Raw genomic sequence first — 21,543 nt, 5'->3', positions numbered from 1 at the left:
TATTGATTACATCTGATGTTCTGCCCGTTTTTGGCCGCCTTGTGGAAAAGACGGGGCGCGGGGTTGGGGTGATGGGGTACCAGTGTCTGTGGGACCCTTTGGAAAAACCATGGACGTAAATCTTGCTGGTTTACGTTGAATCAGTAGTGATCTTGATAGTGATCTTATCAGGGTAACATAATAAATGAGTAATATAAAGAAGCAGAGACCTACACTGCAAACTATACTTTCTGGGGAAAACACGTGGTGCCGGGTCGACTGTGGAAATCATGGGGTGACGGGGTCTGTGGAAAACATAAAAAGCTTAGCTGCGTAGCAGGCGTCAAAGGGGGTTGGGGGAAGGGGGTAGGGAAGCAAAGACACCCCGCATCCTCTGTTTCCACTACCCCCTCCCCCTTTTTTCGCCTGCTACCCAGGCTCATAAAAAGTTCAATTAATAATGTGTCAAATCCTTTCACTAAAACCTTTTAAATGTCACAAGTGCCAAAAATTCCTTTTGGCCGGAACAACCCTATTGAGACCAAAATCCAAAATTTACACCTCTAAGCGAGACAACGAGAATCTCTGACTTGTTCTCATTAATCTTTATTTTTCTCTTACTTACGATTTGTTTAAACTATGGAATTTAAGGTTATACGTATACAAATCAAGATCAAGTAGTCTAATTGTTTCAAGAGAAACTTTTTAAAAGGATAGTTCTCGGGCGAGACTGTTCACTCACACAGTGCCTCTCTCCATCCAGGTGTACAAATGGGTACCAGCTTATTTATTGCTGGGGATAACTCTGTGATGGACTAACATCCCGTACGTGGTCCGGGGAGGGGAGGAAGGGGATTGAAATACTTCTTATCGCTTCCTGCTACCGAAACCGGGATAAACTCCGACCTGATGCGCCACTTAGCCCGAACGCGCAGACTTGCCTTTAACTTATCTCAAAGAATAGTCGTGCAACCTACATTTTCACAAATTTTATAAGCTGACAATAAAAATAGTTTTTCCTTTCATGTACTTCTATTCACCGGTACAGTATTAAAACAAAACGCACCTCTGAAATTAAAATGTAAGTTTATTGCGAAAGTTGTCATCATAATTTTCTAAACATACAGCTAACAATACTGAAAGCATTACAAAATGTATGCACTTGATATTATATACAAAAAAACAGACATTCTAACTGGCTTACAACGATAAATGAAACTGTGAAATAACGAAAAACGACAGAACAAGAAGCCTTTTTCGTATTCAACTATCTTACGTCCATCAAAGTTTAATTTTAAACTTGTTTTCTTGTTTTCAGTCTGCACGCCTGCCTTGCGGGTACATTTGAAGAGATCTCAGAGATCTCTAAAATATATACAGAATTAGAAAGAAAATCCCTAAAAACGCGTAAATATAGTGTTATTTTTGTCAGGCCTAAATAGTTTCTTATTCCTTATATGCTCATTACTAAATAGAAATAGCAGTAGCACTCTAACGTTACCACACCTTCTTATCGCCCCAGGGGGGTACTCCGGGATCAAAGTGACGGGGATGATCGAATGGAGGCAAAACTCAGGACCCAAAAAAAACCCTAAGTCTCCTGAAATTACCCAAAAAAATCCCTGGACCAATAAAAAACGCCCAAAAAAATCCCTAGTCAAATTACCCCTAAATTGCCAAGGCCGCGCCAAGGCACTTTAGTTTGATTTTAATACCCAAAGAAATCCCCTATTTAAATCAAGTCACCCAAAAAAATACCTGCCAAATTCTCCTACCCAAAAAAATCCCGGAATCGAAAATTTCGACCCCAAAAAAATCCTTCGCACATCCCCGTCACTTGGATCCCGGAGTACCCCCCCCTGGGCTTATCGCCGTTAGCAAGCAACAAGGTGGCGTGACGGTAGATATTCTTTTACATTGTCACGCAATTTTTGTGTCACGAGCCAATAAAATGTAACGGTCAGATAAGTAATGTTACATTCTCAGATACGAGGCCCGGACAGAGGTACTTTTTCCGCTGTTTGTTCCATTCTCACGATCAACAGCAAAACACACAGGATACCCAGGACCTGGAGAAAACATAATTGATTGTTACTGCCGTACAGGAAAACCATTCGAATTTTAATTTCTAAACACGTAAGGTTTACAGAAACTTGTCCTGTGTCGGCCGACAAGTGAAACTTTTGTGATAAAAGCAAGTCAACCGCCTTAGTGAATTCGTAAAGCTGATTAATCCAGTCCCTGAACTCTCCCTTCCGCGCGCCCTTTATAGGGGTTGAACCCAGGCACGAAAACTTCTTTTCGCGCCTGGGTTCAACCTCTAGGAAGGGGGGTGCGGAAGAGAGAGAGTTCAGGGACTGGACTTTAAGCTGATATTTACGAGCGTTGACCCTTTGATCGGAGCAAGGGCTGGACAAACGCGCAAAAAGTCAGCTTTCCGAATTCGCCTCGACGGTTGATTTTCCTTCCTAACTTTAAGTTGGCAATAAGTTATATGTAATATACTATTTGTTTTTTCTTACCTTGAACACAACTGCAGGAACAGCAATGGCGGCAACATAGTAAAGTTTGTCCGTGATTACCGCGTACAGGAGCTTCCAATAACAACCCTGAATTAAAAGGAAAAAGTTGTGCAAAAATTTATTGTTATGGTTCTAAGAATGCATTTGAATTTTCACGACAAAAACGCTGTCAAAACTCTAAAGGTATTATAGCATAACAACGCATCTTAATGTTATCAAATTTCATTTATGTTATCGTTTTTGGCTAAATGCTGATTGGTTTAAACAACTGAAGAGTAAAAATACACGTAAAGAAAATGACTGATTTGGAAAGGAAAGCTCGTTAAAACAGCCAGTTTTCTGTTTGTGTAATTAAAATCAAACTAAAGGTGGCAAAAGAAAAGGAAAGTGCTCCGAGCTACAATCCCAGACAATTTTGTTGGGACACTGTATCTGTTCTCCCCTTCCCCTCACTTGCAATGTTGAATTGATGAAAATCGGTGATTTTTGGTCTTTTCGGGCAGAAAAATCCAATATTTTCCAACCTTGCTGTGAGGGGAAGGGGTTTCTGTGACCTGGTTGAAGTGTCTTATCTAATTTTGTCTGGGATTGTAGGTAGCAAGATTATTAACAATAATAAACTCAAGTCTTTTGCAGACCTAGGCCACAATGAAGAAAGAGAGGAGCCTCGCTTTCCTTAGAGATGCCTCGTTTTCATTTCGCAGTGTGATTGGTTAACGTTGTCTAAGTGGACGCAACAACAACAACAACATGCAGTAACTACAATCAGCATCACACTGTAAAAAAGTTGTGGAACAAACCCTGATATAAATATCATTGATATTAAAATTCTCTCCACAGTGTCGATGTGGTAATTTACAGCAACTGTCAGGAACAACCGACACGTTTCCTTTTGTAAAGATCGAGTCTCGCCAATCCGTGTAGTTGAAACATCCACAGCACCTTTCCTGAAATAAAAATACCCGGATGAATTTATATATCAGTTATTTTAATTCACACAGAGAAACGTTGTAAGACAGAACCTCGGCGAAACTGTACCGCGGTCAAATGTAAAACCACAACGCTGTAATGCTCCGTATACAACTTCGTAAAGAGGATTGAGGGGGGCAGGGGTGGAGGAGTGGGTAGGTGGGAGGGGTGGGTAGGTGGGGGTATAACTTGGGACGGGGACAGGGTTTTAACCAGACAGGTTTTTATAATCGAGCTAACTGGCGATTAAAAGTGACTAAGTTTTTTGTCAAGCGTTTTTTGTCGAGAAAGCTGATTTTTTAGAGCAGCAAAAACACCAAACACGCTTTTAAATTCAACAGAAAATTATCTTACCCTTGACAGAAAGAACTGGATACGTTCACTTCTATGATGAATTTAAGCCTGCGAGCAAGCTCTCTGAGGGGTGGTGGGTAGAGGGAGCCATCACCCCACACCTAACAGAGCTATAGTTTGCAAGCTAGCTAATGTCAATAACGTTTCCCAAAAAAATATAACGAAAAAAATGTACGTTCATTGTGTAACGTGAATTAGTAGAAACTCGGCTGTGTTCTATTGGAAATCGGCGAATCTGATTGGTTCTCCCACTGATTTCTATTCGCCGATAGAAAACAGTCGCGCGCTCGCGTAGCTCTTTAAGCGGTAAATTTTATTGATTTTTGTCTTCAAAGTGCACAATATTGTAGGTTTTGGACTGAAATCCTTTAGAGTTTCTACTAAAACAATTAGACTACTCGCCCTCGTTTTCTATGAGCGATAGTCAACTCGGCTGCGCCTCGTTGACTATTTGCTCATAGAAAACTCGGGCTTGTAGTCTAATTGTTAATTAGTATTTAGTAGAAACTCAGCTGTGTTCTATTGGAAATCCGCGAATCTGATTGGTTCTCCCACTGATTTCTATTCGCCGATAGAAAACAGTCGCGCGCTCGCGTAGTTCTTTAAGCGGTAAATTTTCTTGATTTTTGTCTTCAAAGTGCACAATATTGTAGGTTTTGGACTGAAATCCTTAAGAGTTTCTACTAAAACAATTAGACTACTCGCCCTCGTTTTCTATGAGCAATAGTCAACTCGGCTGCGCCTCGTTGACTATTTGGTCATAGAAAACTCGGGCTTGTAGTCTAATTGTTAAATACCACACAAGTGAATAGTGATTTCTGCGCGCGCTGATTGGTTAGCTCGAAGGTGATTAGCTAAGTACCATTTACCTCCGAGCAACTAAAGAGAAACGAAACTGATGTTTTGGACCGCTAGTTATTCAACTTGTGTGGTATGTACTAAAACAATTATTCACCTCAGTGTCGGTGAATGTGGTGGATATTTACCTCCACTTCGGTGATTAATTGTTAAATACATGATATGCTAAAATCTTAATTTGCTTACGTTTTCTTGCAGAGCATTGAGCGCACTGGAAGGTGCTGTTTTTACTCTGTAGAGTTTCTGGATCGTATAAATCATGTCGTCATAAAGAGTGTGCCTGACCTGCAAAGAGTTCAAAATAATGAAATATGAAAAAGGATTTCTGACTCTTTTATTTTACTGCTGTCATACAATTGTTCTGGGAGGCGCGGTGGCCTAATGGTTAGTGTGCTGGACTCCGGATTGGGCGGTCCCGGTTCGAAACCTGGCCAGGGCACTGCGGTGTGTTCTTGGGCAAGACACTTTACTCTCATAACGCCTCTCTCCACCCAGGTGTATAAATGGGTACCGGCGAATTAACCGCTGGAGGTAACCCTGCGATGGACCAGCATCCCATTCAGGAGGGAGTAGAAATACTTCTATAGTCGCTTCATGCTACAAAACCGGGATAAGCTCTGGCTTGATGCATGGGCCACTTGGCTCGAACGCAGACTTTATCTTCCAACTCGCTATTAAATATTACGCCGTCGTTAAACTATTCCAGGTATAATTATCCCCTTTTTGCAATGCTGGCTGTGGGATCGACATAAAGAGTTCATTGATAAAGAGTGCTTCCATAATTTTGGAGAAATAGCAGTAGAATTTCGATTTCTAGAACCTGCAAGAAAACGAAAATTTGTTCAAGGAATCCGGGGCAAAATTGCAGTTTTAGACCGGGTGAAGCAAATCTAAGCGAATTGGTTCGAGTTATTGGGTGGCTCGAGATATCGGCATTCTACTGCACGTAATTTTTCTGATTTTACCGGCTGTACGTAAATTTTTCAATTTCCTCAGTCTCTAGAAAAAAGCACATAGCATATTCTTCCTTCTTTCCATAGAGCTCTATATGCTCGGTTTGCAGCCAATCAGGGCGAATTCTTTCCCATCTGTGAACTCATGGCATATGTATTTTTTTACCAAAGTTATTCACATTAGATTCCAACCTTTTCACGATGGTGATATCCCGAAGCTGCGGCCGAGATTTCTAATCCAAGAATCACAACAAGGACAAGAAATAACTGTAATTTAAAACAAATATGTAATGAATAAAAAACACTCGCATGATCCAAAATTTTAATAAATAAATTACCTTTATTTAGACACGGGGAAGATTAAAGCTATCAGCTTGTGGGGCCGTGTATTCCCGATCGAATTGGAATTTGGGAGTGTTGGGTTTTGAGGAGGGAGGAAAACCGGAGAGCCCGGAGAAAAACCCTCGGAGCAAGGACGAGAACCAACAACAAACTCAACCCACATATGACGCCGGGTCTGGGAATCGAACCCGGGCCACATTGGTGGGAGGCGAGCGCTCTCACCACTGCGGCATCCCTGCTCCCCCAGTCAGTATTATTCCTCAGTCAGTATTATTACTATGATCAACTAGTTTTGAGTGAATGCTATCTGTAAAATGTCTTTCGTATAGTGTGATCGTCCGGGTGAGAGTAGTTCTGAAAAGAACTGTTTTTGGTGACTAAAAATTCGACAACCTGAGCGGAAGTCATCTCAGTTCAGAGTCAAGTGAAAAGTTGTTGTCAGTCGGTGATGTTTTTAGTCTGATCCGTTGAAGCTGATTGGTCAGTTAAGACGTGATATTTTTGGCTGTAAGACTCGTATAAAGTTTGTCAACAGTAAAAAAGTAACTTACGATAACGAACAAACGTCTGTTATCCTTTGAAGCTGCCCAGAAGCCAAAGAACGAGGCCAGCACATTGAAGACTCCAGCTGTAATGATAAGCTTAGAGGCGGCTGCATAAGGCACAGATACTGAGACAGCCTCATAAGCACCAAACTCATACAGAGCCCATGAGCCAACACCCACCAGCACCCAGCCAAATACCTAGAAACAAAATCACGGACAAAAAAGTGCTTTTAATTTATTTATCAATCTTTAGCAGGATTCACAGATGCATAAGAGAACACACCCATATTGCAAGAAACCCAACAAAATGGTTTGATTTTATGAACCCATTTCGATGCGAGGAGTTGTCGGTTTGAAATGGGTTTTACAATGTGTGATGCGTTTCGTCGGAAATCCTTGAAATCGAGAGAAAAGTTCTCATTACATTACCTACCCATTGTATGATTAGAAAGTTGCAATTCTTTCAAAATCGTGGTAAAAATATGACCATGCATATGATTGTGTAAACTTACAAAGAAAATAGCGTTGAAAATCAGAACCAGGGACTTGACAGTTTTTGTGGTCTTGTCCACTGAAGGCATTGCTTTCGCGGTAGTTCCTAAACAACAAAAATAAAGACAACTGAATGATTTATCTTTTTAATCATCTGTAACACAGTATTAAAGCCTTTTCACTCGAGCCGGTTTCGAGTTAAACTCAGCGAGGTAAGGTAAATCTTTGATGACGAAAGCGGCATATCAAAAATCACGGCAGTCAATATTTTTAGGGACAGTCGACTCAGTACTTGTGATAACCTGAGTATCAGGCCTTCCTAAGGGGAGGAGGGAGGATTCTACCCTTTCTCCCTTCCCCTTTAGAAAAGCCTGATGCTCAGGCTATCCTTGTGACAACTCTATTTCTCAGCGTTGCGTTACGGTCTAACCAACAGCTGAGAACCAAACCTATTTAACATTTAGCATGCACGGCAGCACGAGTTTATCGACTTGACTTGTATATGTAGTTTCTTTGTGACAAAAATAAAACATTACACCATTGAGAAAGTTTACAAATAACAAAGATTTTCTTGTCGCTCTCACATTAATATCTCATCAACTAGTGGAAATCTCGAATTCGATCAGCTCAGAAAAGTTCGGTCATGAGGATCTGTTCGTTTTGAAACAATTTTGTAATGGTGCAATTACATATCTTGAAAATTCCGTGTTTGTTCGTTTGGTTGCCTTGAGAATTGCGGGGGAAGACGGTCCATAACTGATTGCTCAGAAGCATATGCCTTTTGCTCTAAAAGTCTCTCAGTAGAAAGCTAAAGAAGCCACTTGTAGTCTTTCAGTGAGTTTTGACTAGGCTTATGTGAGTGCATTCAAATGTTTATCAAGAACTGAAGGAAAAAGAGCACAGCCATAAAATGCCGATAAGATGCTGTATACGACTTTAACTTACCCGGTAAAAAAGATTAATCGTTTGATTCTTTCTGAAGTGCAGAATCTTGCAAGCCCGAAGCTAAACTGATTCGATTTGCTCAACAAGTTTGCTTTTATACCTTTGTCGGGGCCACAGGTCAGAGGTTCTGTAATCAGTAATTTTTGGTTGTGATGTGAAAAGTGATGTCATGTCATAATTTTATTCATGCAGATTTTGTCACGCGAATTTCAGACAAATTAAATTAATTAAATTTTCAAAAGGTTTGCAAAAAGGTTCTGTATAAAAAGATTCGTAAAAATTTCTCAGTTAAAGCGTGTATTGGTGGAGCGTTTCTGACATCGTGTCTCCCTTTGGTTTCGAAAGATTTTTGGAAAAACTTTTAGCCATGTATTGAAACAAATTATGTAACAAGGCATCACAGTTTATCCCGCCTGTCTTACCGGCTGTCACACATGAAAAGTAATTTAATATTCAAACAAGCTATGTAAATCGTGCAAAAATATTTATTAGAAAAAATGAAGCAATGGATATTTTTGCTAAATCAGTTTTGGGCCATTTTCATGAGATATACTATGGAACTGAAGGTCTTTTATTTCAGAGCAGAGCCTTAGCCTGACTCGTCCCCAGTCGTATTTTGAGTCCGTCTTGAGGCTCTTGAGTCGACTGCTGAACACGGGGGAATCTTGGGAAATGAAGAGAAGAAGCGTATCACAATTGATCAAAATGTCGAAAATATTGACAAGCGTATTCATCTGTTTTCGTGGTTTGACTTCGCCTCCCTTTTACTTTATAGCCGACTCCTGAATCCTCCTGTATATTTGCACAGCAGACAGCTTTTTCCAGGGCTCCGTTATTTTGGGAAAGGCGCAATGGAAGAAGAATGGATTAGTTGGGAAGTTGGGCCACCGTTCTGTAAGTAGCTAGGGGTAGGTAGGGTGGAGGGAGTTAGGGGGGGGGGGGAGGGAGGGGAGAACAATGTTCTTTTTCGCGGTTTTTGGTAGGTAGCTGACATAACCCTTTCAGGGTGCTGGCTCTATTTCTGATAATAATATCGGCCAAGCATCGGGACGACGATATTTACCGACACTTTGCCCAACACTTTCAACAAAGACTAAAATCACAGCACGCCTTCCTTACACAATTTTATTGCTAACATTTAATAATCGGATACAAATATGAACCCTTATGTTAACTTGCTATAAAACTATCTTACAGACTACACTACTATATAAAGGCAGTCTGTGCATAGCGCACCCTTTAGAAAAGCGACTAAATATTTCACACTTCTTTGACTGGTCTCCATTATCTATAATCACGGAGAAGTATCATTTTATCACGTAAGCTAGACAGTTTCAAAGCCTTGTAACCTGGCCTTCTCCCTTTCAGGAAAAAGACTAGGTACCAGGCACTTCATTTCCACCCAATCATATAAAGAATTCCTAAACGGATTAGTATATTGACTATCACTGTCAAAAACATAATTATGTGCTCGCCCAAGTTAAAAAGCTATGTCACCAAGTTAAAAAAGTTCAACGTTTAGCCAATAATTGTCTTTTTGGTGTTTTCAAGCTTAATAAACAGTTTTGAAGATTTTTGCCACGTTTAGAGGCAAAAACAATCAAAAATGACATCCAACAATGTGACACAGCTCCTTCAACATAAAATCAAGAAAAAAGTTTTGGGGCCAAATTCAAGAAGTTAGTAATTATGCACCCCTTGAAAGAAACCTTGATGTCTTTATAGCAGGTATTTGAATTGTCACGCAACGCTATAAAAAAAACCACAAAAAAGAAAAAGTGCAAAAAAATTGCCTACAGAACAGGTGTTTTTTTTCTCGCGGGGCTATTGCAAGGTTGCGCAAAGCCCGAGGGAAAAATAAACCGTGGTTTATTTCTCCTTTGCGTTTTGCGCTCGCCCTTGCATGACCTGCTAAATAAAAACGTAGCACTTTGCGCTTCGACCTGCAAAATAAACCACCTGTTCTGCAGGTTAGAAAAAACACTTACATTTCTTAGGGTGATCAAGTGATCAGAGTAACTGAATGAATTTGGCCTGAGGTCAATTTAATTTAATTTAATCATGACAACATATGTGAAAAGCAAATGCACCCAAACTAAACTTGTATAGGCAAAAAAAGCAACAAGAAATGAAAACTACCTGAGATGTGACTTTTGACTATTTTTTCTGGAGTGGTTTGCTATGACAAATGTTAATTAAAAGCAGTTTGCAAATCAAAAAGGCTAGAGATAATGACATAAACCAATTAGAACTCAAGGTGAAACAAGGAAATTGTAACCAGTGTAAAAAAACTGTGGGAAAAATTTTGAGCAATTGGTGGTGAAAGTGAAAAGTGACGTAAGTAAATCATGAGTTTGCAAGTAAACTGGTCAGAAATGTGGTACAAACATGCAACCGAAGTAACCAGTTACAGTACTTATTTTCAATTCCAAAGTCATATAAAAACCACTCCAGTGATTGGAGTAACTAAAAGCAGTCGCTAATTCAGAAAAAAATATTATACTATACTAAAGAACATTTGGTTAATACATTGCATTAAAGTCTTGCTGACTACAATATTTAAGCACAGCTTTGTTCTTGGACAAGTTTGCCGCAAAACAAGACCAAGGTGGATAACATTCCCAGGAGCTGAGAAGAAAAAACACACAGAAACTTTTTTTAGTTTCCACAATAATTTTCCAAGTCTAGATAGCTAAATTCTTTAACCCTTGGTACTGCTGGAACAAATTGCTGCTAAGTTATTGGGAACATTGTCTTATAACTATTAACTATTGCCCCAAGTTTTCTATGAGAGAATAGCTCATGAGGTGTAACCAAGATACCCTCCACAAAAAGAATTAAGGGAGTGTAGTCTAAATAAAGGTCGGCGAGCACATCAGGGACTAGTCACAGGGCCTTGTGGTAGGGACTAGTCCCTGGAACTAGTCGCACACACAGTACACACAGAGGGACTAGTCATGCCAATTTGCGTGCCACTAGTCACAGGGACAATTCCCCTGTAGTGTTCACATGGAAGGGCTAGTCTCAGGGATCAACTGCTGTGGTTTTTGATTGGTTATTTTTATATTGGTCGCCGGGGCAAATTGCACAAACAGTACACACGTGAAGCCAAGCAAAATTTCATGAGACTAGTTCATGTAACAAGTCCCAGGGACCACAATTTGGTTGTTGCAACTAGATTTTTTGACAAAAATGGGTAGTTCACACGAAGGGACTTGGTATCTGGGACTAGTCCTGTGCGCAACCTTTATCTTTTTAGGACACACAACATGTATAAAGGATAACATTCCAAGGGCAAGATGTGTGCAATCATGAACCAAGCAAGTTTGCAGATTAGCAGTATAACATGATGAGTGTTATCAGACATCAGTAGGAACTCAGCTGTGTTCTATTGGAAATCCGCGAATCTGATTGGTTCTCCCACTGTTTTCTATTCGCCGATAGAAAACAGTCGCATGCGGGTGTAGCTCTTTTAGCGGATTTTTCTTGATTTTTGTCTTCAAAGTGCACAATATTGTAGGTTTTGGACTGCAACCCGTTAGAGTTTCTACTAAAACAATTAGACTACTCGCCCTCGTTTTCTATGAGCGATAGTCAAGAAAAGAAAACTCGGGCTCATAGTCTAATTGTTAATTAAAATAGCTCTCTGGTCGAGTAACTAAAGGGCAACTACACATATTAGGCATTGTAAAATCCAAGTTTGAGGCACATAGCCAGGTTTCAAAACCCAGACTCGTAGATACTTTGTATTTAATTTTGACATTACCAGTACCTCAAGTTAAAGTAGTTTCCCTTTGCATGTACATACAACTATTTACAAGTAACTGTTTTAGTGAATCTTTTTCTTACTTTGTGTGCACAGTTTTTTAAGCAAATGTTCCTTCTTTTCCAATTTGGCATATCAAGACCAGAGCAAAAATCATTCCCAGGATCTGAGGACAAAAGAAAATGTGGTTAAGAACATTAATATTGACAGTGAAATTAGACTTTAGATAACATCATTTCTTCGAGAGCATTCATCTATTAAGTTCTTGATATGTTGTGATTCATTTTTACCCTGGTACAATTTGGTATTTCCTTTGTTTTGTATTCATTATCAGAACAAAAGAAAATACCAAGTTGTACCAGGGGAAAAATTAAACCACAACAGATACATGGGAGTTTGGAGAGCATAAGAGACGCATAACGTAACTCAAGCCTCTTGGGTGCTCCTTAAACTCGTATGTGCATTGGTAACTTGATAGCACACAGCAAAAAGCATGATTGGAAATTCCAAAATGCTTGTATACCGGCAATGTTATGTTTTAACAGAAATGTCCAGTATGATTGCATTATTCACTAAATGAGACGCACACTCTTTATGATAAAAAGGGTACCTTCACTGATAAAATTAACGCTCACCAAAATTCCAGTAAATAACAGGGTTTTCATTAAGAATTGTAACTGTACGAGAAAAGTGTAAAGTAACCGGAGGATGATTTTTTAAGGCTCTGCATCTGAATAAAAAAATAGGTACAGGCCTTTAAATTTTAGCCAGAGAATTCTACGTAGTAACCAGAGAATTCTCCAATCTCCGATGCCTAATGGACACCCTGAATGAGATGAAGCAGTAACAACAACTACATAAAATCCTGGACACATGGATGCATCTGTCCAGTTACAAGCTGCTATGTTATCAAGTGTGTCATTCACACTATGCGAATTCTCCTTACAGATTACCACACATTCTGTTGATGTTTAATCTGAGAATTCAGAAGTCTAGAGGCTCTGAAATGTTATTTTCAGCCTTTTTCATACAGTATCCTTTTAGAAAAATAAATCTCCTTCAACTGGGATTATTTCCCCAGCTAAACGTAATTTGTTTTTAATTTGGCCTAAAATCTAGACAATGCAAGTGCCTCGTTTTGCCTCTTGCTAGCTACAGCCCTAGAATTTAGTGGCACATCAAGACAGTCACACTTAGCTGATGACCTCCTTTATTCTCATTGCCTGTTTATTTGGCAGTGTATTGATGATGTAAAGAGAAAACATCATTTGATCAAATTTGGATCTAACCTGGATGACGACGACAGTGACACCAATGGCACCAACAATGTACAGCTTGTCCTTGAGCAGTGTCTCCAGTTTATCTTTGCAGCCCTGAAAATAACACACACAACACATGATATTTTTACAACTTCTCAAACAACTGTATTATTATTTTTTACCCATGCCATTGTTCTCAGGGCCCATCAAAAACCATCTCACTGTAAGCTTGGACATATCACATGTTTAAGAACATCACCACGTCACACCTCCTATGTAACTTTACAGTGTACTCAGTTTGAAGATCAAAATATGTACTACGTGTGCCACCGATGTGTGGAATGTGAACATGTCCCTAATTTTCGTCTTGCTTCCCTGCTTACCTTCGTTGACAAATTCCAAAATTTCCTGTGGCTCACGTGCTGTGCCTCCTTGCCGACACTGTTGTTTACGGTCGTTTATTTGAACCACGCTTAACAATCTCGGCGAAATAGCAAGCTCTTTGTTTAACCAAGCTTTTATTGAGTTCTTCTTCTAAAGACGTTTTTTTTTACGCTTTATTTAACAACAATTGTGATGTAATCAGCGAGCTGTCAATTATACGCGACAAGACAACGGTTGGAATTTTTACAGACAAAAGTAGGCGGGGCATGCGCAGCAGAAGAAAGTGGGTGAGGCAGCGATATAAAAATTAGGGCCTATTCCACAGTTTGGTGGCGTGCGTAGTAAAATGTTAAATAAATTTTGAGGGCCTGCCTGTTCTCATTTTAAGGGTCCCACTGTCGAAAAAAAATCTTGACTATAACAAAACATTTTACTGCTGAAACTACAGGTATTTGCTGCTATAAATTAATCAGGATTTTCAAGGATTTTCAAGAACAAAACACAAAGAACTACATTTGGCAAGGCCTTTAAAGTGTATATGTATGACAGGTAGTTTTTATTTGCTTTACTAAATCTATCTGGGATCCTAGCTGATATGAACATCAAAAAAAAATGTCCAAATTGTTTTTTCTTCACCATGTTTTAGATAGGACTTCAGTCAAGAACAACACAAGAACACTTTTTGTGTGGTTTCCCAGTCTCCTTCTGTTGCATTGTAGTCTTGTTCTACAGAATGTAGAATGAATGTGGTTTTTGACAAAACTCAAGGAAAAATTTCACATGTTTGGATGGCTAAAATGTGGTGAAGAAAAGGATCCTGATTTTCCTTTTTCCATGATGTTCACATTATGATTCCATGTAGAGTCAATATCAAGCAAATAAAAAAATTATCTGTCAGATAATCTTTCAAGCCAACAGCAATATAACAATAGCAGGAGAAACAGCAATGATCTTCCTGATCATGAAAGTAAAGCGGCCTTCACACGACAAACTACAATAGTTTGTCGTCTGAAGGCTGCTTAAGACACAAAATACAACACAAGTCAAGTCAACATAAACAATTAAAATCAAAGCCTACCTCTGTATATATCTTTGCAGTGCTGATGCTAGCGCCTTCCCCACACTTTTCTTTCTCCTCCTTGCAGCAGCTGTCTGGAACCTTATTGTCTTGACCTCCAAACTGTGAACCAAACCAGTCTTTGTAGTTGTTCCAGCCACAGCATTTCTCCTGAAAAACAAAACAACAAATTGCACACAATTAGCATTTTTTCACCTTTAGTTAACAGTTTTGCATCTTATTTACCAGTATTTGATAACTTTACATGTATACATGCTCTTAAAAAATAATGAAGCTTTTCATGTTGATGTGACACCGAAACATGATCTAATTGGGTAATGAGGGGTCGATATTAATGAGGCAGTTGAGATTCCGCTGTAACACAGTCATGTACAGTCTTTGCTTACCTTTTGCTGCAGTGCATCAAACCCTTTGGTGGTGCCTTCGCTGCCATCTTCTCCATAATGTTGCTCGAGTTCTCTCACAACATCTTTACCCAGTGTATCCTCAAGCTGGAAAAGAAAAACATAAATTACCTATTGAAAATCATGGTAGAATTAATGTGAAAGTCAGTGTCTGATACACAGACACATTTTTTGTAGGTTTTTATTTTGTTTTACTTTATCTGTCGTTGTTCATTTTGTTGTCTTATTCTTTTTACATGCAGTGCTCCAAGCTGAAGTTTCACAGATTCTGAAGTTGCCTTTTGGCGACTTCCTTTTATTAGTAAAATGGTTGCCGCTAAAAGAAATTTGGTCGCCAAAAGCAAACCTTATAAATGTAATGGAAAGTTTTGGGGTCAAATTATTTGGTGTAGAGAGTATACTCATGAATACATATTAAATAAATTCTTGATGTCTAGCCAGCACTTTGAACTGTACAGGTTGCCTAATTGGATTTGCCATTTAGATCCACTGAAGTATTATTGTTGTTGGCGCATGCGCCAGAGAATCAGTTAGAGACAGAGAGAATGTCACCTTTAAGTCAGTTTCTTTTCTCCACGTTAATAACTTCTGCTTAACAAAAAATATGTTAATTTAAATTGAAACAAACCTGGCTGCGATTCTTATATCCCAGTGCACCAGCAGCAATTTCCAATCCAAGAATCACAAGAAGGCAAATGAAGAACTGCAAAGGAATAACATGTCAATCTTTTTTTTTTATTTAAGTTACCGTATATATTTGAATAAGCGCCCTGGCGGCTTATTAAATTTTTGGACCTTGAGAGTGGGCGCTTATTCGAGGTGGGCGCTAATAAAATTTTCACCATTTTTAGCAAGTAGTACGTTTATTTTGCAAGAAAACAATAAATAATAACCAAACGTAAAGATGTACCAAAGCACTACATTTATTGAAGTTTCTGTAAAATACTTAGAAAACTCGGTCTCCGGGGAAGTCTCTTAGTAGTACTTAGTCAATTTAAATCTCAATTTCAATAATAATTAATGCTCCTCTGGTGCACTTCAGTTTTTTTAGGGAGGTGGGGGTGGGGTGGGCGCTTATTTGAGGCTGGGCCTTATTAACTTTTCCTACCTATATAGGATGGGCACTTATTCAAGGTGGGCGTTTAGTCAAGGTTGGGTGATTAATCAAATAAATACGGTAGGCTAAAAAAAGGTCTGCTGTGCAGATGGTATAGCTGTTTGAAGAAAGGTTGTCATACTGAAGTATAAAAACATGTGACAATGGGTAGTGGTTACTTGTTACAACAGATTGAAGTTCATGATGGTAATTTGTACGACCCATGCAGGTTGGGCAACGTCATTCACAAATTGTATCCATTTGAGGGTACAGGTCAAACAGGGATACTTACAATCACAAGCATGCATCTGTTTTCCTTCCAGGCTCCACAGCAGCCGAGGAATGAAATTATTGCAACAAGGACTCCAGCCGCAATCATAACCTTGGGTCCTGTTGCATAAGGCACAGAGTCCGACAGGGTGACATAGTCTCCAAATTCAATGAGAGTCCATGCTCCAACACCTATCAGCACACAGCCAAACACCTGAAAACAGACATAAAAATTACCTTTATTTAGACATGGTGAGGATTAAAACTATAAGCTTGTGGGGCCGTGTATTCCTGATCGAATTGGCATTTGGAAGTGTTGGCTTTTCTGGTGGGAGGAAAACCGAACTCAACCCACATATGACGCAAAGTCCAGAAATCGAACGCGGGCCACATTGGTGGGAGGCAAGAGCTCTCACAACTGCGCCATACCTGCTCCCTAGACAGGAATGTTAGAAATAGATCCTTTACACAAAGAAGGGGTGGCAGGCTAATGGTTAACTAGTGTGTTAGACTCTGGATCAGAAGGTCTGAGTTCTATACCCTAACCAGACTCATTGCACTGTGTTGGAACTTGGGCAAGACAATAATTATACTCTCACAGTACCTCTATTCACCCAGGGTACTCGCAAAGGGACCTCTCCTACCCCCCCCCCCCACCACCACCACCACCACAAAAAAAATAAAGGCTAGAATAGCAATTATTGTGTTGTTCCAGAAAATAGCCCTACCTCCCCCCATAGAAGATGTTTGGTTTGAACCCCACGCCCACCCCACCCCTACTGAAAACTCCAGTTAAGCTTCATACTTCTCTTTAAAACTTTTGGCTTTTGAGATCCCACACCACCTCTGAATTATCAATGACCCTCTGTGGGATGGGTATGGATATTTTCCAGAAGTTACGACACATTACCGTCTGGTTGCTTTAAGCTACGGAAAAACTGAATAAATTTGGCAGTTCAGGTCTGGATGTATTATTTCTTACATGATGTTGGTCGGCAAATTTTGACTGCATGCAGTTAATGCTTTTTACCGAATGGTAATGAGGTTATGTTATTGGCCTCATTTGCTCACTCGAACACTCACTCACTCGATTCTGATATCAAACCGCAATTAATTTAGCATTAAACGAGAAACGTGCTGACAGAAAGGTCCTTTAAACGCATTCAGCACATGTCAATCAGAAACAAATTATTCTTCAACCTTGTTCCAGGGTCTCTCTCTTTCAGGGAACTAAATTGAATCTCACAAACAAATCGAAAGAGGATCACTAACACTTATCCTCTGGTGATAAAAGAGAGTAGAATTCGCTCAACGAAGCCTCAGAGCATAGGCTATCAATTACCCACTCACGTAAGAAAACATTCAAAGACGGGTTTTAGTAAACACAACATTCATGCACGTTTTTGTTTCGCGTCACATCATTTTCGTGTCACGTGTCGCTGCTTAAAATAACGCTATACGTGCTGGCAGAAAAGTAAACATATTCACAAAACAGATTTACTTAATGCTAAAAAGGATCAAAGGTTACACTGAAATATTTTTGTGATAAAATAGAATTCGCACTACGAAGCCTGAGAGCACGAACCATCAATGACGCAATTCCCATGAAAAATAAAACATTCACAGGGAAATAAAGTGAGATTGTGTTACATTATTGAACGCTTATTTGAAGAAAAAACTATCAATGACCCATTCACGCAAGAAAACATTCGAAGGCAAATTAAAGTGCCTATGAGCTTTCTTTTTTGTGCTTTTGTCCCCGTCGGCCCCCCCCCTCGGCCCGCCCCCCCCCGTTCCCCCGCCGCTCCCGGCCGCCCGTCGGCGGTGCGTCTTGTTCGTCTTCCGTGGGGCTGCCCCCCTCGGTCCCGCGGGTTCATGCCGCCCCGTGCTGCACTTCGCCCTCCGGCGGGGGCCCTGGATCTCACGCTCTTCATTTCCTGCGCGACTGCTCCTTCGCAGGGCACTCGGGCTTTTCCTGCGGCCTGGCGTCCCTGCCCTTCCCCTCTCACATCCTCCTGTGCGTCCCCCCCTCCCCCCTCTCTTGCGCCTCTGCACTGCCGGCCGCGGGGGCCCACTTCACGTCCTCGCTCTCTGACGCTTGATATCACGCCCTCTAGACATACCCTGAGCATATTTTTACTTCTGCACTTTAAGTGAGATTGTCAGTGACATTACTGATAGCACCAATGAACTACATATAGTTACGCTTTAATAAACTGTTAAAATTATTACGCTCGCCTTGTGACGTGTTTTAGTCAACACAACATCCACGGCACGTTTTTGTTTCGCGTCACGTCACCCGTTTTTCATCTTTTTGAGTCGAGCAGATACACGAAGTGCTCGGGCGTATCTTTTCTCTCAATTTTTTTCCGCTGCTCAAAAATAATGCTATACGTGCTGACAGAAAAGTAAACATATTCACAAAACAAATTTACTTAATGTTTCAAAGGATCAAAGGTAATACACTAACCGGTAAATATTTTGGTTGTGAAAACTGAATAGCGCTACGACTCCTGAAAGCACGAGCCATCAATGACGCAACTCACGTGGACAAATAAAGCAAAGTGAGATTGCTTTACTTTATTGGACACTTATTTAGAAAAAATGCGGAGGTCGGCACTTCATCCATCAAATTACCATGAGGTTGCTCGAAGAGCCTTTGATTATTTAATCTTGACACTTGATGACTGACAATTAATTGATAGTAATTTTTGTATTAAAGGAGAGAATTGACCAAATTGCTTTTGTGAGTGTAAGGGCTAAAGAAATTTATTCAGCAAAGAACTTAAAAGGTCTTGCTTTTGCAGTCTTTTACAGATACTAAGAGTAAATTAATATACTTACGAAGAAAATGAAGTTGAAGAAGACAACCAGAAACTTTATACATTTAGCGGCTCCTTCCATGTTATTTTATATTCCTGATATGGAGAAAATGTGTTAGAAGAAACCCGGTTACACCAAAACAAACATTTAACCAGATAAATATTATGACTACTTATATAGTATTTCCAGTTGTTTATCAATATTGTTCACACCCAAACTAGAAAACTCTAAGTACCCTCCCTAACTAGTGAGAGGCTAGATTTTAAGCTAATTGGCTCCACCTGGGCATAACAAGGATTGAAATCCACTGCGTTAATTATGTACACGAATAATTACTAAATTAATATAGCACATAGATAAAAGTGAATTGGCTTATATAACTAATCTATACAGAGAATGTATGGGCAGCCTATTTCTGCAAAACCCTTTCTAACAAATTCCTTATATTACAATATTAAAGTGAAATAAACGACATTCTTCAGCCCAGTCAAAGTTACTAACGGCAAAATTGATAATGAGTCCCCATTAATGAATAACAAACACACCTTCGAGACCTGCCTCAATTGTCCATCTTAGAGAAGTGTTTGCCTTATAGAGAGGCGAGGTAACGTAGCACAGTAGAACTAGGAACTACGCAGTACTGATTTTAGTTTACCATACAGTTGTTTGTAAATTTGATTTAAATTATTCTGATTCAGTTGCTCTTGAAACTTAACTTAATATCATTTGAAACAACATTTGATAAACATTCCATTTTGATAATGCTAGAATTTTCTGTGGTTTTTGAGATTATGGACTTAAGCTTATATTTTATGCATGTAGAATTTTTAATCTACAGGTTAACATATACAGTTTTTATAAAATTATTTTTAAATTGCTCATAAACGCATTTTAATACAAACAGATGTACAGTTACTAAAGACTTCAGTCTCCCGAATTAGAATGTGTGTAAGTTTACTCATGGGCAAAAATAGTAACTTTTCGAATATCATACGCAATGCAGTAATCAGAATACCACAGACAGAAAGTCTACCAGTAAACATAAAAAAACAAGCTAATAAATTAAGCAAGCATTCATTTTAATTTTTACCCTGTTACCCGGTAACAAAAATAATTATTCGTGACTTCGATTATTTTTTAGGTCACCGTATATATATATTTCTTAAGTGCTCTCAAATACTAAAGGTGTGAGTCGCTAAACAAAAGCAGAAAGACTGTACCGGTAATTATAACCCACCCTAATATCATCGAAGCGGCAGTAGAAAAAGCATTCTCTAGCTAGAAAAGATTTAATGCTTTCGCCCGCCTTAGTGCAGAACAAAATTGAATCCTGCTTCAGACAGCTGGTTCGATGGAAAACGTCAAATGAAACGCGCTTAGAGTACACATCATATATTTCGCTGCAGCTGATCTCAAAAATTCTCGAATACGAAGAATATATTATCCCATCTCCAAGCTTTCTGGTTAAACACCTCTAAGAATTCTCTAGCAGTATTTCCAAGGCTATTCTCAAAATTTAGCCCATGAAGTTAGCTAGAGGCTATTAATCCAAGCTTGATCTTTTTTGCACGGTAATTGTTAATCTGTCGCTGCGCGTACTTCAATTTCAATAACGCCTGAATATGTCGCTTGCAAGCCGCGTAAAACACTAACTTTAGGCTCAAAATTGCATCAGATGTTTTGCAAAGCTGCATTTAATTAGAAAATACAGTAAGATGTTTATGACATACCTGTAAACGCTCAAAGAGTAGTATACACAACACAGAAACACCCAAACCACAAATACAGAAGGCTGTGGAACGCCTATAAATATTCTCGCTTTAGGCCTGGACCGACGTTTTTCATTGGTTCTTTGTTCGAAGGTGCTGGGAGCTCGAGAGATCAGCGAGGGAGGGGAGGGACGGGGACAAGGAAAAAGTGTGGCGTGATACTGTGACCTCACTGTGACAATTTTGTGCGATGACATCAACGGGTAAATACGTGATCGTGATGTCATACGTGCATGCATGCACGCAGTATTATACAAAGAGACTGCGGGTCGCATGGGCGAAATTCAAAAGTAAGTAAAATCACGAGTGAAAGAGACAAAATTATCCCACTTTTTTTACTCCATTATAAAAACATGGACCTTGTAAAATCCTAAATGCATAATCTTCCCGTATAACTAAGGCTGGATTTCCACTGACGCGTAATTTTTTACGTGCCTTAACGTACGTGAAAAATTTAGAGACAATGTATAAACGACTTCCGCACACGTTTACGGAAGCCGTTCATACATTGTCTCTAAATTTTTTCACGCACGTAAACGCACGTAAAAATTAACGCGTCAGTGGAAATCCACCTTAATATAAGGGGCACTCAACAATCCGCCATTATTTTCATTCAAATCCGAATCCGCCGCATTACTTGAAACGCTCACTGCAACGGACGGTCGATGTTGTTGTTTTTAAATGCCAATTTTACTAATTTTGTTAAAAAGTTTCGATTCATTGCTTGTTTTTTCA

General features: G+C 39.5%; 2 protein-coding genes across 2 annotated transcripts; both read right to left on the bottom strand.

Moving 5' to 3' along the window:
* Positions 1-1,482: 1,482 nt before the first annotated feature.
* On the bottom strand, positions 1,483-8,205 carry LOC144631845 (tetraspanin-9-like). Its single transcript, XM_078490420.1, has 8 exons — positions 7,960-8,205; positions 7,035-7,120; positions 6,529-6,720; positions 5,828-5,902; positions 4,869-4,967; positions 3,302-3,448; positions 2,502-2,588; positions 1,483-2,048 (listed from the first exon to the last, which is right to left on the bottom strand). The coding sequence occupies exons 2-8, from the start codon at positions 7,101-7,103 to the stop codon at positions 1,962-1,964; spliced, it is 756 nt and encodes a 251-aa protein (XP_078346546.1). The 5' UTR covers positions 7,104-7,120; positions 7,960-8,205; the 3' UTR covers positions 1,483-1,961.
* Positions 8,206-9,827: 1,622 nt separating this feature from the next.
* LOC144631847 (CD151 antigen-like) lies at positions 9,828-20,875 on the bottom strand. The gene is made up of 9 exons (XM_078490424.1): positions 20,770-20,875; positions 19,061-19,134; positions 16,239-16,430; positions 15,479-15,553; positions 14,833-14,937; positions 14,447-14,596; positions 13,015-13,098; positions 11,809-11,891; positions 9,828-10,587 (listed from the first exon to the last, which is right to left on the bottom strand). The coding sequence occupies exons 2-8, from the start codon at positions 19,118-19,120 to the stop codon at positions 11,826-11,828; spliced, it is 732 nt and encodes a 243-aa protein (XP_078346550.1). The 5' UTR covers positions 19,121-19,134; positions 20,770-20,875; the 3' UTR covers positions 9,828-10,587; positions 11,809-11,825.
* Positions 20,876-21,543: the final 668 nt, after the last annotated feature.

Source organism: Oculina patagonica, chromosome 12, assembly GCF_052425735.1.
Source record: "Oculina patagonica isolate OP01 chromosome 12, crgOcupat, whole genome shotgun sequence".
NCBI classification, from domain to species: domain Eukaryota; kingdom Metazoa; phylum Cnidaria; class Anthozoa; order Scleractinia; family Oculinidae; genus Oculina; species Oculina patagonica.
Note: the sequence above shows the minus strand (reverse complement) of the source record. Positions and strands in the feature narration are given on the sequence as shown.